At 49.1% G+C, this 16577-nt stretch overlaps 1 protein-coding gene across 1 annotated transcript; it reads left to right on the top strand.

Annotated features, from left to right (window-relative positions):
- Positions 1–5021: 5021 nt before the first annotated feature.
- On the top strand, positions 5022–6539 carry LOC135174138 (olfactory receptor 14A16-like). The gene is made up of 2 exons (XM_064141381.1): positions 5022–5392; positions 5583–6539. Exons 1-2 carry the CDS (start codon positions 5279–5281, stop codon positions 6537–6539), a joined length of 1071 nt encoding a protein of 356 aa, XP_063997451.1. The 5' UTR covers positions 5022–5278.
- Positions 6540–16577: the final 10038 nt, after the last annotated feature.

Genomic DNA, 16577 nt, shown 5'->3' on the forward strand with positions numbered 1-16577 from the left:
GGGAAAGAACTAGATAATGGGCAGTGAAAAAGTAAACATGGTTGTGTCTCTTTGCTCACAGTCACGCTGAGAATATTCTCCATTTTGTCTCTCACTTTGCTTCTGGGCTTTGACGAAGCTGCATCTCATTAACCTTGCTGCCACTAACCTTGCTCCCTAACCTCTTGGCTGCACCTCTCTTCTTTCTGAGAACTGGGGTAAGGTTGAGAGGGCAAGGGGAGGTGTTGGGGTGGTTTGAGAGCCCCTGCTGGGGACTCAGGTTTCTGGGAGGGGAGTTGTGCTTCTGTATTGTTTATCCTTTGTATATTTCTGTATATAACTGTATATATTGTAAATAGCTGCTTGTATATTTGCTGCTTGTAAATAAATAGCTTCATTTATATTCCCAGAGGCCATCTCAGTTAGCTGGGGCAATTCCAAAAGTGTGGGGGGGGGGGGGGCGGGTAGAGCCCAAACCATCACACAGGTGAATAAGGAGATTGCCTGCTCCTTCCTTCCTCGCTCACCTGACGCTCACCTGCCCCTTGCTTCAGCCACCTCAGCAGCCTAAGCCACCTCAGCCTCCTCAGCTGCCTCAGCCACCGCAGCCACCTCAGCCTCTCTATGATGTCACAGAATGCCATCTATTGCATCACAAATCCTTCTCTATGACATCACTGAATGCCTTCTGTCGTGCCACACAGATCTATCTGTGATGTCACAGAATTCTCTCTGTCATCTCCCAGAGCCACTTTATGATGTCACACAATCCCCACTCTGACCTGAAATGCTTCTGTGACATCACACAGCCCTCTCTATGTTGTCACACAAACTCCTCCAGGATGCCACAGAGCCCTCTGTAAGATGTCAAAAATTCTCTCCGTGATATCCCACAGTCCTCTCTGTTGTGTCACAGAATGTGCTCCATGACATGACAGCCCTCTCTGTGACATCACAGAATGCCTTCTGCCATGTCATGCAGACCTCTCTATGATGTCATCGAGTGCCTTCTATCATGTCACACAGCCCTCTCTTTGACCTCCCAGAATGCCTTCTGTGATGTCACACAGGCCTCTCTATGATGTCACACAAACTCCTCTTGGATGTCACAGTGCACTCTCTAAGATGACACAAAATATTCTCTATGGCACACAGCCCTCTTTATGATGTCACAGAATCCCCACTGTGATGTGAAGTTGTCCTCTCCATAAGGTTACACAATTGCTTCCAGGGCAGAACACAGCCCTGTCTATGATGTCACCCAAACTCCTCTAGGATATCACAGTGCCCTCCCTAATATGTCACAAAATACTCTCTATGATGTCACACAGCTCTCTTTATGATGTCACACAATCCCCACAATGACGTCAAACAGTCCTCTCCATACAGTTACAGAATCACCTCTGTGACAGCACACAGCCCTGTCTATGAAGTCACCCAGGCCTCTCTATGGTGTCACACTAAGTCCTCTATGATCTGAGAGTGCCCTCTCTAAGATGGCACAAAATACTCTCCGTGGTGTCACACAGCCCTCATTATGATGTCACTCAGACCTCTCTATGATGTCTCAGAATAGCTTCTGTGATGTCATACAGCCCTCTCTTATGTCACACAGCCTTTCCTATGGTGTCACAAAATGCCTTCTGTGATTTAACACAGACCTCTCCATGTTGCCACAAAATCCTCTCTCTGATGTCACTCAGCCCTCTTTAGGATGACACAGAATCCCCTCTGAGCCACCAAACAGACCTGTTCATGACATCACAGAATCTCTTCTAGGTGGCTATAGAGTCCTGTCATATAGGTACATAATCGCTTCTATGGCATCACTCAGCAGTCCTGATGATGTCACAGAGCCCTCTCTATGACACTGTCGCAGAGGGGAGAAATCAATTGGGGTGAGATAATGTTCTATAAAATAGATATTTATTAAACTCAATGTTCTGGACTCTGCCACCCCCAACCACTGTATGTTAATATTGAAATGTTCTGCAGGGTTATGAAAACATTCTGGGATAAATATCTGCAGTGACTTGTTCATAACCAGCAAACATTCAAACCATGGACAGAGAGAGGAGTTTTCCCCACAGCAAATACCGTTTGGGCTCTATTTGCTATTTGCCCAGCAGAGTGAGCTGGAAACTGATTCTGCTGTGTGGCAGAGACCACAGATATTACAGAGGCATTAAAGCTTCTACTCACAACTCTTATTAATCAATAATCACCCTCTGGGGCTGCATCACAGCCTGTGCCAGTGTCCAAACTTCAGGGGATCTCTGCCTGTGGACTTTGAGGCTGGAATCCTCCCAGCTCGAGGGGAAAGGATGAATCTTCCCAGCTTCTGGGGAAATGACAGTCTGTGACCTGGTTCTCCTGGCGAAGGATGCAATCTCTGCCCTTGTGCTGCTGGCTTCTTCTGGATGCTCTGCCCAGGGATTCTCAGGCAGGCCCTCAGGTGCAGGAGAAGGATGCTGTGCTGTCTCAGCATGGTTCTCACGTGGCTGGCAGGCCACTTGTGTGCAGACAATCCAGAGTCTGCCTCCTGGTAACTCAGTGTCAGTGGCGCTTGCCAGGCAAGGATAGGCAGTGGCATGCAAGGTGTGCAGGGCTGCTGGGAGACTTTGAGCTCCACATATATACAGGCAGGCTTAAGTGAGCTCTGCAACTCAGTACACAAGCAGGCAATCCACGTACGGAGTCTGAGCTATGCAGGGGGAGTCCAAGCTGGGGGTCTGAGCGTGAGGGTCTGAGCACCTCTATTTATTGACTGTGGGCTGAGATTAATGGTCCCTTGGCCACTAGAATGACCAATCAGGTTGGCAGTCAGCCAAACCTTACCATAATAGGCAGAAGACACTTGCCTGGACTTTCTCCAAATATGGTGCTCACATGGGCTGACACCAGGGAAGCAGGAGCTGGGTGTGTGGGGCTTACACAGCCTGTTCACAAACACCTTATACAACACAGACCCTAGGCAGGCCAGACTCCATGGCACCAGGTCTGTTGTCCCCCTTTGTGCTCATTCTGTGTTTACCTCTGGTTTACACAGAAAACCATGTCCTGGCAGGGCAAGGCACAAATAAGCCTATTTTCAGGCCTACAGGTCCTCCACTTTGCTTCCTAACCCTCTGGCTGAACCTCCATTCTTTCTTGGGACTGGAGTAAGGTTGAGAGGTGTAGGGGGAAGGTGACGGGCGTGGATGAAAGCCCCTCCTGGAGACTCAGGTTGCTGGGAGGGGAGTTGTGTTTCTGTATTACCTTTTACCTTGTCTATTTCTGTCTACAACTGCATATACTGTAAACAGCTGCTTGTACATTGTGCCAGCTGTAAATAAATAGCTTCATTCATATTCCCAGAGCTGGCTGAGTCTAGTCTGGGTGATGGCTAAAGGTGGGGGGTGGGGAACACTCAAACCATCACACAGGGCATGGCCTTTCTGCTCCATAAACCAAGCCCAAGGGTTTCTGCCCTGCACTCTGCCTTTGTCTCCTGCACTCATGGCCTCAATGAGCTGCTCTAAGGAGCCCCTGGGAGGCTTTGTCAGTAACGACCCTCACTGGGGCCAATCAATGCTGTCAAGGCACTTGGGAGTTTGCTTCTGATTTGCACTGCTGGAGAGGCTTGTTCAGGCTGCTGGCAGCACCTGAGGAGCATGGACTCAGCCCCAAACACTCCATGGGGCTCATTAAAACCCTGCTGAGCCACAACTTAGCCTCTGCTGCTTGCCAAGAGCTCTGCAGCTACTTGGAGAGGTTTTTGTTCTGAGAAGTATCTGCTCAGAATGCTTTGCAAGGGAACATTTCATCACTCTCCAGCAGGAGTTGTCTCTGGGCAAGCAAAGCAGAGCAGAGCCTGCCCCAGGCTGCTGCCAAGGAACAGACTCTGCAGCATCTGCTCAGCACAAGCTGTGTCTGACGCAGAGATGCTGCCAGCAGAAGCTTCTGCTGAGGCTCTGCACTTGCTTTCCTGCTTGCTCCTTCTTGGGGAGGCCACAGAGTGTCCCAGAATGTCCTGCCCTGCTCACTGCTCACCCTTACTCCCCACTGCCTCCAGCAGAGGCCAGAGGCACAGGTGAGGCACAGGATCTCCTTTGCCAGGGGCTGGGGGTCAGGGCTTGGCCCTTTGCACTCATGAAACCTCTCCAGGTTTGCTCAGCCTCAGAGCCACCTTTAGCTGCTGTCCTGAGCTGTCAGCTCTGCCTCCAGCTCTCTGCTCTGTACAGCCCCTGCAGGGGCTTCAGTGCCTCCAGGGATGCTTCTCTTGCATCCACTGCCTCCTGCTGCTCTAAGCAGGCACTGGGAACACTTCTGCAGTGTCCCTCCCTGGGACCCATTAAGACTCCAAGCAACTTCAGAGTTTGACTCTGACTTTGAATTCTGCAGAGGTTTCTTCAGCTTCTCAGTCTCTGAGGTTCATGAAGTCAGCACCAAGGCCACCAGAGGGGTCCTTAAAATACCCTGGGCTGGTCCTCTGCTGCTGAGCTTGGGTAGGCTTCTGGGCTGGAAGGAGCTGCTGGCAAGCAGGCAGCACTGCCGAGAGACAGCTCTGGCCAGGAGCATCTCCTCTGCACAGCACAGCAGGGCTGAGGGCACTGCCAGGGGATCTCAGGGAGATAAGGAAGGCAGAGAGAGCTTCAAAGTGGTAAGGACTCAGAGGATGATTGAGAACTGAGTAGAGAAGTCACTGCAGTCACTGTCGTGGTGAGTCTCTGGGTTCAAGGCAGTGCAGGTGCAGCTCCTGGGGGCATCTCCTCCAGCTGGCACAGCCACAGCTGATGAGCTCTGTAAGGAGGTGCCATGAGCTGAATTTAAACCTGCTGCTATTCACCTCATGCTGCTCTCCTGACAGCTGTGAAATGAAAGTGCTGCTGGAGCAAAGTGTTCTGGGCTTGCAGTTCAGATTGTGTCATGAGAGGCTTCCTGTTCTGGTGCTTTGTCTGCAGATAGGCTCAGGGAGTTCTGCTTTATGATCTCTCTTCTGCATTAAACTCTTCGTGTCAGTTCTTTATCTCATCACAGAGTTACACTGCTGGGGGCAAACAAGCAGATGAACCTGTTCCAGTGCACTGACCTGCTACAGGAGGACTCTGTCCAGAGGCTCTTGCCAGGCCACTGTGAAGAGCTGTGAAGCCATGGAGTGTAGGCAGGGGTGGGCAGGGCTGTCCTGCAGAGCGGGGTCCCTCCAGCCTCGGGGCTGTATGCTGGGGCAGGGACTCTGCTGCCTGCCAGGCTCAGCTCTCAGCCTGCCTGGGGAGCTCCTTGTTCCTTGTGGGGAGAAGGGGAAGGAGCAGGGCACAGCATGATTCAGCTGTGCAGAGTGTGGGTCAGGGCTACTCACAGCTCCAGTTCACCCTCAGCACACTCTCGGAGGCTGCATTTCAAGATGAAGATCGAGGCAGAAGCTACCTTAAAGGTGAAGAACCTTCCAGGCTCTATGATATGCTTTATTGTAGGGGAAAGGGCCAAGCTGCTGTTAAGGCACTGACCCTCCTGCTCTGTTACAGGAGGGAGCAGCAGATCAGCCAGAAACCTCCCAAAGTGCCTTCATCTGCTCCTCCACCATCCTGCCCTAACTTGTGTCATCTTCTCTCCTCTTGCAACAGCCACTCCAAGCCCAGAGGCAGGCAATGTCCAACAGCAGCTCCATCACTGAGTTCCTTCTCCTGCCATTCGCAGGCACACAGCAGCTGCAGCTCCTGCACTTCTGCCTCTTCCTGGTCACCTACCTGGCTGCCCTCCTGGGCAACAGCCTCATCATCACCACCATCGCCTGGCACCACCACCTGCACACCCCCATGTACTTCTTCCTCATGAATCTCGCCCTTCTTGACCTGGGTGCCATCTCCACCACCGTGCCCAAATCCATGTCCAGTTCGCTGAGGGACACCAGGGTCATCTCCTATGCAGGATGTGCTGCTCAGGTCTTTTTCTTTCTCTTCTTCATTTCAGCAGAGTTTTCTCTCCTCACCATCATGGCCTACGACCGCTACGTTGCCATCTGCAGACCCCTGCACTATGGCACCCTCCTGGGCAGCAGGGCTTGTGCCCACATGGCAGCAGCTGCCTGGGCCTGTGGCCTTCTCTATGCTCTGCTGCACACAGCCAATACATTTTCCCTGCCCCTCTGCCAGGGCAATGCTGTGCACCAGTTCTTCTGTGAGATCCCCCAGATCCTCAAGCTCTCCTGCTCCACAGCCTACCTCAGGGAACTTTGGCTCATTGTGGCTGGAGCCTGTTTATTCTTTGTCTGTTTTGTGTTCATTGTGGTGTCCTATGTGCAGATCTTCAGGGCAGTGCTGAGGATGCCCTCTCAGCAGGGACGCCACAAAGCCTTTGCCACCTGCCTCCCTCACCTGGCTGTGGTGTCCTTGTTTGTCATCACTGTCATCTTTGCCTACCTGAAGCCCCCATCCATCTCCTCCACATCTCTGAATCTGGTGGTGTCAGTTCTGTACTCAGTGGTGCCCCCAGCAGTGAACCCTCTCATCTACAGCCTGAGGAACCAGGAGCTGAAGGCTGCCCTGAGCAAACTGCTCCCTGGATGCTTTCAGAAGCAATAAACTCTTTGTCTCCTACTGCAGAGCAGCTCTGGTGTCACTCAGTGCAGGCCCAGTTTGGCTTCTCCAGCTTTTGCTATTTGTGATGGATATTTACTCTCTGTGGTGTTGCCATCACCTGTCCAATTCCCTCTCTGCTTTGCTTTCCTCACCAAGAGTTCATGCAGGAGGAGCTCTGCTCCTTGATTGGGTAAACAAACAAAAGAACCTTTCAGGAACATTTTTCTTCCTGCCATCCTTCCTCCAAGAATTTTCTGAAGCTTCAAGGACAATTTATATGTGCAGAGTTCATGGAGAAAAGAGTCCCAGCACAGCAGCAGTGCCAGGCAGCAGCACTCCCCGGACACCCACTGCCCCCTCCCAACACAGTCTGGCACCTTCCAGTTCCCATTGCATCTCCTGGACTGCTCCTAGTACAACCTGTTCCTCATCCCAATACAAATTGATCCTCTCCCACACCAACTCCATCCATCCCACTAACAATTCCATACCCTCACTCCTCCCACTGCAGAATGGTCCTATCACAGTGCAAACTGATACCCTGATCCCATCCCACTATAGACTCTCAGTCCAAACTGGGTCCCTTTAAGCCCTTCACATACAGACTTGGTCTTGTCCCAGCACAAACTGATTCTCCTGATCCCATCCCAGTACAGTTTGAGACCCATCCCAGAACAATCTGGAAGCCCTGGACAGGTCCCAGTATCAAGTGAATTCCTCCCAAGGACAAAGTCCATGAGGTCACCACACTCCCAGTGCAGGTTGTGTCCCTTCCCAGTCAAAACAGCACACCCTGAGCAGCTCCCAGTACAGCTGTGGCCTCCTCCCACGACTGCTGGTGTTGCACCTGGGATAAAATGACTCTTGGGTCGCCAGTGTGGTCAGATGCTCATTCTGCCCTTTATTGCCATGCTGCAGCCAGTTCTATGCTTTCTTGCAAGAGGGGTGCACAGCTAACTCAGTCTAGGATTGGTTCCATGTGGATAGCTCTGGTTGGTCCAGGGTTACAAGCATGGCATGGATAGGGTGACACACAATAACATTCTGAGGGTCAGCCCCAGGCTGGCTAACCCAGCCCCCTTGGGCTGGCTAACTCTGCCCACATGCAGCTGGCACTCCACCCCCTGCAGCTGCATGTGGGGGGTGCTACCCAGCGCCAGGTATCTTAGGTCCCAAGATGGACTCAAGGACACTTCCCAGCACAGGTTGCTCATGTTCAGCATTTCCTGTCCTGCTAGCAAAAATCTCTCCACACACAACAGTCTACATCTTCTTGCCCTCTCCCAGCATCCTCTCAGTCCCACCCCAGTACCAAATGCACCCCCTGCCCCCCTCCAAGGACTGACTGCATCCATTCAAGTCCAAACTGGACATGCTGTGTGGCCGCGGGAGCCCAGCGGAGGCAGGATCAGGGCACTGACAGCTCAATGTCAGTCAGCTGCATGGAGCACAGTGCCCTTTATTGGGGCAGTACAGCAGCTGTATGCTGCTTGGAGAGGTGTGCACAGCCAGCTCAGCTTGAGATTGGTGCATGTGGAAAGCACAGATTGGCCCAAGGTTATGTGTGTGCCACAGACAGGTCAATCCATACCAACAACCAGTACAGACCAGACCGGACCCAGTCCAACTGGGGTCCCTTCTCTCCATTCCAGACACCTCTGCTCCCTGCCCAGTACAAGCAGCATCTCCTGAACCCCTCCCAGCACAGACTGGGCAAGGCCCAGCACAAACTGTATGCCCTGATCTGCTCCCAGTGCAGACTGGCTCTGGGCAGAGCACAAACTGGACACTCTGAGCCCATACCAGTACTGACTGGGCCTTGTCCCACACAACCTGGGTCCCACCAACATCTCCAAGCACAGACCTGGCCTTGTTCCACTGTAAACTGGTTCCATTGATCCTCTCTCAGAACAGACTGAGCCTCAGTACAGAGTGGATCCCCTGTTCCCTTCCAGCAGTGCCTGTGTCCATTACAGTACAAACTGCACATCCAACCCCACCCCAGTATGGTCTGGGTCCTGTCCCAGTTCTAAGAGTGTTCCTTTAGCCCCCCCAAGGACAGACTAAACCTTGTCCCACTATAAAGTGGATCCCTTTACCCCCTCCCAGCAAAGACAGGACAAGCTCTAGCATGAAATGAATCCTCTCTTCCCCTCCCAGTACAGGCTGGACCCCATCCCTGTCTGAACTGAATCCCAGTAATACATCCAAGGACAGACTTGGTCTAATCCCAGTTAAATTTGTTCCCCTGATCCCATCCTAGTTCAGCCTGGGCTACAATCCAGCACAAACTGGATCCCCTTGTGTCATGGAGAGTAGCAAAAGCCCCTCTAAAGTCTCCATGTCATGCAGATTTCTAATGCCTCACATTCAAGCCAGAAGCATCGAAAAACCAAAACAATCTTTCAGTCCCATGGGAAGATTTCTCCCTAGGGTAAGTGAAAGGTAAACACTGGCCATGTTTCCCTTTCACTTGGCCTTGCTTTCCAGACAACAGGGTATTGTTTTGGTTAGTAGAAACGACTATCTTAGGCCTGCCCAGCACCTGCAGGTGGGCTGGCCTGAGGAGTGGTCTTTATATTGTTTAGGTAATGTTATCCAATTGTATAAGTTGCTTACTGTTTTTTACCAATGTATGTGAACAACGTAAAAGTGGTCCGAATTGTGGGCTAGTCCTATTTTGGAACATTATAAAAATGGTGGACAGGCCAGGATCGAGGCCCTTGCGCCCTTGCCCTTGCCCTTCTGGGTTTTTCCAGCCTTTCTGTTTTTTTTTTCCTTCTGGACCTCACCCTCGTCTTGTCCTTCCTCGGACTTCTAACGACAACAAACTGCTTGCCGATCCAGCCTCGCCTCGGGCGGACACGCCGAGCCGCAGAGGCAGGAAAGCCTGCATATACCTGGACCCTCACCGGGAGAAAGGGACTCCCTACCAAGCTACAGACTGTGAGTAGCTGACGAACTGTTAACTCAAACCTCAGAGACTCAAAAGAACTCTCTTTAAACATCATAGACTCTTTAATTTGCCATTCTCTGAAATGTTATTTCGACCTCAATCAAAAGAATTCACAGTGGTGGTGTAGTTTCGGGAAGAGGGAATCCGCATTCTTTGCAATAAATCACTGATAAAATAGTCAACGCCTCGCGTATTTCCCCCATAAACTCTGCCGCAAAACTGCGTTCCACGACACCTTGATGCTCCTGGGACTCACTGGATCCCTTCCAAGTGCAAAATAGATACTCTGGAACCCCTCCCAGTACACACTGTGCTCCTTCCCAGTACTCACTGCACCCTTGGCACCATCCCAGGGCACTCTGGGACATTTCCTAGTACAAATCAGACCTCCTGATCACCTCCAATCTAGACCAGGCCACACACCAGTACAAACTGCTTTGATTTCCCCCCTCTCAGTTCAGACCTGGCTCGCTACTCTCTACTGCTAATTGCTATTGTAGCCCACTCCCAGCACCTCTCTCAGCACAGCCTGGATCTTTGGATATCTTCCCCACAGTCACTTGGCCCAGTCCCATTACAAACTGGATCCCCTAATCCGTTCTCGATACACCTTGGGCCCTTCACACTCTCTCTAGCCAGTATCCCCCAGCCCTACCCCTAACTACGACTCCTCCCCTGATGCCAGGCACCTTCTCCAACACAGCAAACCTGAATCCATTCCTCACCTTACCTCTTCCAGGTAAGCCCTTCCCAAACCTATCTCTGCCCTAGATTCTGTCTCCGTTGCTCACCCTGGCCCCAGCCTTTGCCCTTTACATTGAGCCCTTGGCCGTAACTGCAGCCCTCAGCCCAGCCCTAACCCATTCCCTGCTCCTCAGAGCTGGCCCTCAACTGAGCCCTGCCCAGCATCATCAGCAGGACACCAAAGGCTCTCCTCAGCCTTGGCCTGAGACCCAGAACTCAAAGGCAGCTCTGAGCCCTCAGCCTTCCCACTGGGGACAACAGCCTCAAACCTCCTTCCTGTGCTCTCACCTGCAACCCCTCCCACCCCTGACTGACTCACCTCACTCCTGGCACAGGGAAGATCCTGTCAACTCCCAGAGCACTAACATGGCCTTGGAAGAAGAGCAGGAGGCCTGTGGCTGAGCAGCTGATGGACACCAGCAGGAGATGGGGAGCTGAGCTGTGCCTCAGCATCTCAGGGCCAGCAGCAGGCACAAGGCTGTGCAGGGCTGGGAGGTCACTGCTGCCTCAGGAGCTGAGAGGGCAGCAGCAGGAAATGGAAAGCAGAGGCACTGGGAGGTCACTTATTGCTGCAGCAGCTGAAGGGCAGCCCTAACTCCTGCCTGGGCTCTGAGCTGTTGGGCTGCCAGCTGCCAGTGTGCCCAGCAGACCACAGAGGGCCTGTGGTGGGCAAGGCACTTGTGTGAGTCCCTGTCCCTGAGCAGCTGGTGGCCCCTACAGGAAGAGGCTTGGGGCTAGTTTGTCACCTCCCTGCCCCCTGAGTGCCTGAGGGGACAGTAACAGGGACAGGCCTTGGAAGTCTATGCAGAGCTTTCTGGTGCCTGCTCAGCTGCCAGCTGCCGCAACAGGGGACAGGGAGACTCTTGGATGCCAAGAAAATTCCGTTTATTGTAACAAATCCACAATCTTTTATAGTCAATACAGTTCTATTCTATACAAATAACTCTCAGTGATTGGTTCATTAAGCTTCTCGTGTATACTGCTGATTGGCTACTCTAACTCATCTTCTTGCTAAGATTTCACAACTTCTGCCTAGCTAAGACCTCTAATTAGCACAGGAAACCTTATGCTCTGACTCCTTATCAGTACAGCAGACCTTGCAATATAATCAGGTCAGCGTGTCATAAATTCCTCTTTCTTTTCCGTTGAGTAGTGTTATTTTATGCAGGCTCTAGCCCAAGGTTTATGTTGTAACTCCTCCAAGGTTATCAGTTGTTCCTGGCTCACAGCATGTAACCCTGCATCTCCCCCTTTCTGTTGCACAACAAAGATCTTAGCAGTAGCTCTATCAATCATTCTTTGTATGCATTGAAATATACAAGGCAATAGCAAAAGCAAAACTAACACTACAATAATAACATAGCACAATGTTTTTACAAGACTTCTAATCCATCCCGAAAGACCCCATTCCAAAAATAATTTGTCCAGCCAGTCCCAATTATCCTCCTTTTGCAGTCTCTTCACTCCATCCCGTATCTTCTGTATGCTGGCGTGGATCGATTCGGAGTGATCGGATAAGTTCATGCAGCACATTCCTTCGAAGTCTTCACAACCATGTCCTTGAGCTAAAAGCAAGAAATCTATAGCAGCGTGGTTTTGTAATGTAGCATGCCTAACACTATCTACATCCATCAGTAGTCCTGATAACACCACACAAGTTGCATTGCTTTGTTTTGCAAGCCAACAGCCTCATTTATTTAAGGTGGCTAACGATTTGCTAGAGGCAACTCCTGGTGCAAAAATTGATGTAGCAACTATTTCTCCCCTATTCCAAAAATCAACATAATCTTTGCAAGATTGATCAAAAGCATGTATAGTTCTTTTATCCCTAATATGCGGGTGTCTCTGATACTGTTTCCGCCACCGCAGAACAGTAGTGTCATTGGGTGTTAAGATCGTTAGTCTGCCAATTGTACAGGGTCCTCCTATAATATGAGAAGGGATAGATGGCCAAGCTCTATCACCACAAATAAGAAAGACACCAGGAGGTAATTTGAGAGGCTTATTGAAAGATTTAGAAATGTTTTTTGTTGTGTAATTACACCATGCTCACTCATTCCTAAATATACCATGAATCGGGGTAACATTCCAAGCTCTAGTTTTGTTTTGCCCTGTGTAGTTAAATCTAAGGCAATAATCTGCTTTTATTGATCCAAATAATTCAAGTTCTTGAGGTTCTAAGGATGCCGTAGGTAAATACAGTGCCCATCCATCCCAAGTATCTACAACATCTTTACCCTGAATCATATCTCTCAGCAACTCAGGGACTGGCCATTGATCTACTGGTATCCCTACTAGACATGTAGAAAAGGGATTCTGAGGTGTGGCTGTAGCCAGACACAATGACTGTAGTCCAGTAAGATTGGCCAGTGTAATCCAAACATTAATTTTAGACAAGGTAAAAATACCAACTCCTAACCCAATTTCCCATATACAAATTAAAAATACAGTAACATTCTTCATTTCATCGCTGATGTTTGTGCGTCAGACGGAGGTTCTATATATGGACGTATGTTCTTTGCCGGGAACCATTTGGGTCCTGAATCTGTGGAAACACAAGCATAACCCCTTCCCCATGTTATTAGAGGGAATGGTCCTTCTATTTTTCCTGATTCCATGTTTTGTACCAAGACAGGAGGTTTTTCCTGAAATTTGAAAAGGTGATTACTTGCAAAATGCTGTGCAATAGGGGGGGTATTTTCTGCAAAGCAATTTAAAAAATTGAAAGTGTACATGGCTTTCTGTAACCGTTCCTCCGGTGTGTCTATCATACCCCCTCCCCCTTTCTGCTTTCCTAAGAGTGTTTTTAGTGTTTGGTGTGATCTCTCAATGATGGATTGCCCTGTAGGCGAATATGGGATGCCGGTAACGTGGCGTATCCCCCATTCCATAAAAAAGTTCTTCAAACACTGGGATGAGTAAGCTGGACCATTGTCAGTTTTTATCGGTTTTGGTACGCCTAAAGTGGCGAATGCTTTTAAAAAATGTCGTTTAGCATCTTTAGCTCTTTCTCCTGTATGACGGGAGGCAAAAAGTGCGCCTGAAAAGGTATCTATGGAGGAATGTATGTATTTGAGTCGGCCGAATTCAGAAAAATGTGTAACATCAGTTTGCCATAGCTCAAGGCTCTGTAAACCTCTGGGGTTGATCTTTGTGGCTTGGGATTGTACACTGAAGCGCTGGCACTCAGGGCAGGCAGAGATGATATCTGCTGCTTGCTGCACAGTTAGATCAAACTGCCTCCTTAATCCTTTCACGTTAGTATGGAAGAACGCATGACTCGCTCGTGCTTGCCCTAACCTATCAGGTAGGGGAGAGGCTGTCAAAACCAGCATTGCTAAAGAGTCCGCAATTCTGCTGCCTGTGGCTATAAATCCTGGAAGGTTTGTGTGAGATCTAATGTGCGTCACAAAAAAGGCACTTTTTCGGTTGTTAATAAGCGTGATCAAATCTTTAAGCAGATGGAATAGCTGTAAATTAGAGACTTCTTTAAGGGCAGAAGCCTCCGCCCTTGTTACAATACCTGCTACGTACACAGAGTACGTTACCAGGTTAAAAGGCTGATCGTGGAACAAAGTGAAAGCTCAAACAACTGCAGCCAATTCCACGATTTGTGGGGAGCCTGGATGAAAAGTAATGTCAGATTGCCATGTCAGATTGCCAATTCTCATCAGTAGAGCACTTCCAGGCGACAACTGCTTTATGAGAGGCTCCTGACCTGTCTGTGAAAAGAGTAACAGCTTCCAAAGGTGTTTCACTTCTTTTTGGATATTCAGCTAAAGTAAAAGATAAATGGAAAAATTTATGTAGCAGAGGATGATTAGAGAATTGCCCTGAAAATCCTTGAACTGCAATCGGGAAAGGGAGTGAGTTCTGCATAAGGAAAGAAAGGTATGAGTCAACCACAGGCACATAAACAATTGAAAAGTCTTGTCCAGAAAGCGATAACATTCGGCTCCTAGCTTTCATAACAATGTGTGAAAGCATCTCTGGAAGTTGCCAAATTGTCTTTGAGGACTGATGAGGCAAGAAAACCCATTCTATTATCAACAAAGGATCTCTTATCTTGACGTCCCACTGGAAAATCATCCCTGAAAATTTGTCATCATCTTTTAAGACTATTAAGTAAACAGCTAAATCAGGATCCCATCGAAAAGCTTTTCGTTCTGAAATCGCATCATGAACCTTGCTCAGTGTTGCTTCTGCAGAAGGCGTCAGTCTCCTCGGGGCTAACAAATCAGTATCCCCTTTCAACAAGTCAAATAACGGAGCTAAGTCCTGATTGGAGATTCCTAAAAGGGGTCGTATCCAATTTATAGATCCCAAAAGTTTTTGAACATCATTAAGGGTCTTAATTTGGACATCTATGTATATTTTTTGTGGCACAATTGAATGATTTGTGATTCTCCACCCCAAGTAATTCCACGGTTCTTTCTTTTGGATTTTTTCTAAAGAAATATGTAGACCTGCTCCCTGAATTGCCTGCATAGTAGCTTGTGTAGCGTTTTTTAACTTGTCTTCTGATGCTGCAGCAATGAGCAAATCATCCATATAATGATACAATATAACAGTAGGGTACTCTGAACGCACAGGAGTGAGTATCTTTGCCACATACCATTGACATATAGTGGGACTATTTTTCATGCCCTGAGGTAACACAGTCCAATGATAGCGTTTTAGCGGCTCACCCATGTTAATGCATGGCACTGAGAATGCAAATCTAGGAGCGTCCTCAGGGTGTAATGGAATGTCAAAAAAGCAATCTTTTAAATCAATCACCATTAAATGCCAATCTCGGGGGATCATTGTTGGAGAAGGGAGACCCGGCTGTAAGGGTCCCATGGTTTCCATTGTTTCATTTATTTTTCACAGGTCCTGAATTAAACACCAATTTCCTGTTTTCTTCTGTATTACAAAAACAGGGGTGTTCCAAGGACTAAAAGTAGGAATCAGATGCCCTTTTTTCAATTGAATTTGGACCAGTTGCTCCAGGGCGCAAAGCTTTTCTTTTGATAAGGGCCACTGATTAACCCACACTGGGTCTTGTTTTTCCCATTTTAATTTTGGGGTCTCGCGCCCTTCTTCAGTGGCCCCTATTAAAAAAGCGATTCCAATTGTATTCCCCACTGAGACAAAACGTCTCTTCCCCACAAGACCAGTGGTATGGGCATTACATATGGTCGAATGTTAGCTATTCTACCCTCAGGTCCAACAATTTGAACAATCCCCACACTTTGATAGCTGTTTCCCATGCCCCCCACTCCTGCTAACGGCTGAGAGGTATGAGTAAGTGGCCACTGACGAGGCCATTTAGCTCGAGATATTACTGTAACATCCGCTCCAGTATCTATAAGTCCTGTAACAGAAACCTGCTGACCATCCTGCTTCATTATACACTGTTTCAGAGGTCGATCTTTTGATATTGTTTGTGTCCATAGAACCTGGGGTTGGCCCGTGGAACCAAAAGCACCTTGTCTGATAACACCTGTGGATGGAGAAACACTTTCCAGAGGGAATAAAATAAGTTGTGTGATCTTACTGCCCGCCGGTACCTCACAGGGCGGTGTAGGCGTCCATGCCATGATCTTGATTTCCAAGGCATCGTTGTCGATAATGCCGGGCAGCACAAAAAGACCTGTTAAAGTAGTCGATGATCTCCCTATTACGAGGGCGAACATTGCCTCTGGCAGTGGTCCCTGAAAAACTGTCTCTAAGAGATGCACAGAAGAGTCAGTTATGACAACTGTGTACTGAGTTGACAAATCCAATCCGGCACTGCCGCTGGTTGCTCGTTCGAGACCGAGTTTATCAGCGGTAACTGTGTTGTCTGCGGCTGAGGGATTTGTGTCTGAGCGCGGTGCCGTCCCGTGCTCTGCCTCCAGTTTCCCTGCTGTGGGATCGGCTGACCTTGCTTGTTAAATTTCGAGCGGCATTGACTAGTGAGGTGTCTGCCTTTATGGCACCTACTGCAGATGGGTGTTTTAAAGCAATTCTTTTTTATGTGGCCTCTTTGTCCACACCCATAGCAAGTCAATTCTTCTTTTGCTGCTTGTATTGGCCCCCTCATTGCCGCAAAGGCATTTGCCATTGTTTCATATTTATATTCTGAAGTTCCGAAGCGGTTACACGCCTCCATCATCTCCACCAAGGTAGGATTTGGATTTGGTAGAGACTTTAGGAGTCTTTTGCAATCTGCATTGGCATTCTCGACTGCCAGCTTAAGCAGCAGAATATTTCTGGCTTCCAGATTATCGATCTGTTTCTCCAGAGCCCCTTGCAGTTTTGAAATAAAGTCCATGTAAGGCTCTTTAGGTCCCTGTATGATTGTAGTGAAGGCCCTC

Source organism: Pogoniulus pusillus, unplaced genomic scaffold (genome assembly GCF_015220805.1).
Source record: "Pogoniulus pusillus isolate bPogPus1 unplaced genomic scaffold, bPogPus1.pri scaffold_47_arrow_ctg1, whole genome shotgun sequence".
NCBI lineage: Eukaryota > Metazoa > Chordata > Aves > Piciformes > Lybiidae > Pogoniulus > Pogoniulus pusillus.

What these genes read in the sequence shown, in the direction of transcription:
- LOC135174138 (XM_064141381.1), top strand. Translation starts at nt 5,279, where the DNA reads ATGATTCAGCTGTGCAGAGTGTGGGTCAGGGCTACTCACAGCTCCAGT. An exon ending in AGGCAGAAGCTACCTTAAAG is followed by an intron (nt 5,393 to 5,582) that starts GTGAAGAACCTT and finishes CTCTTGCAACAG; the next exon opens with CCACTCCAAGCCCAGAGGCA.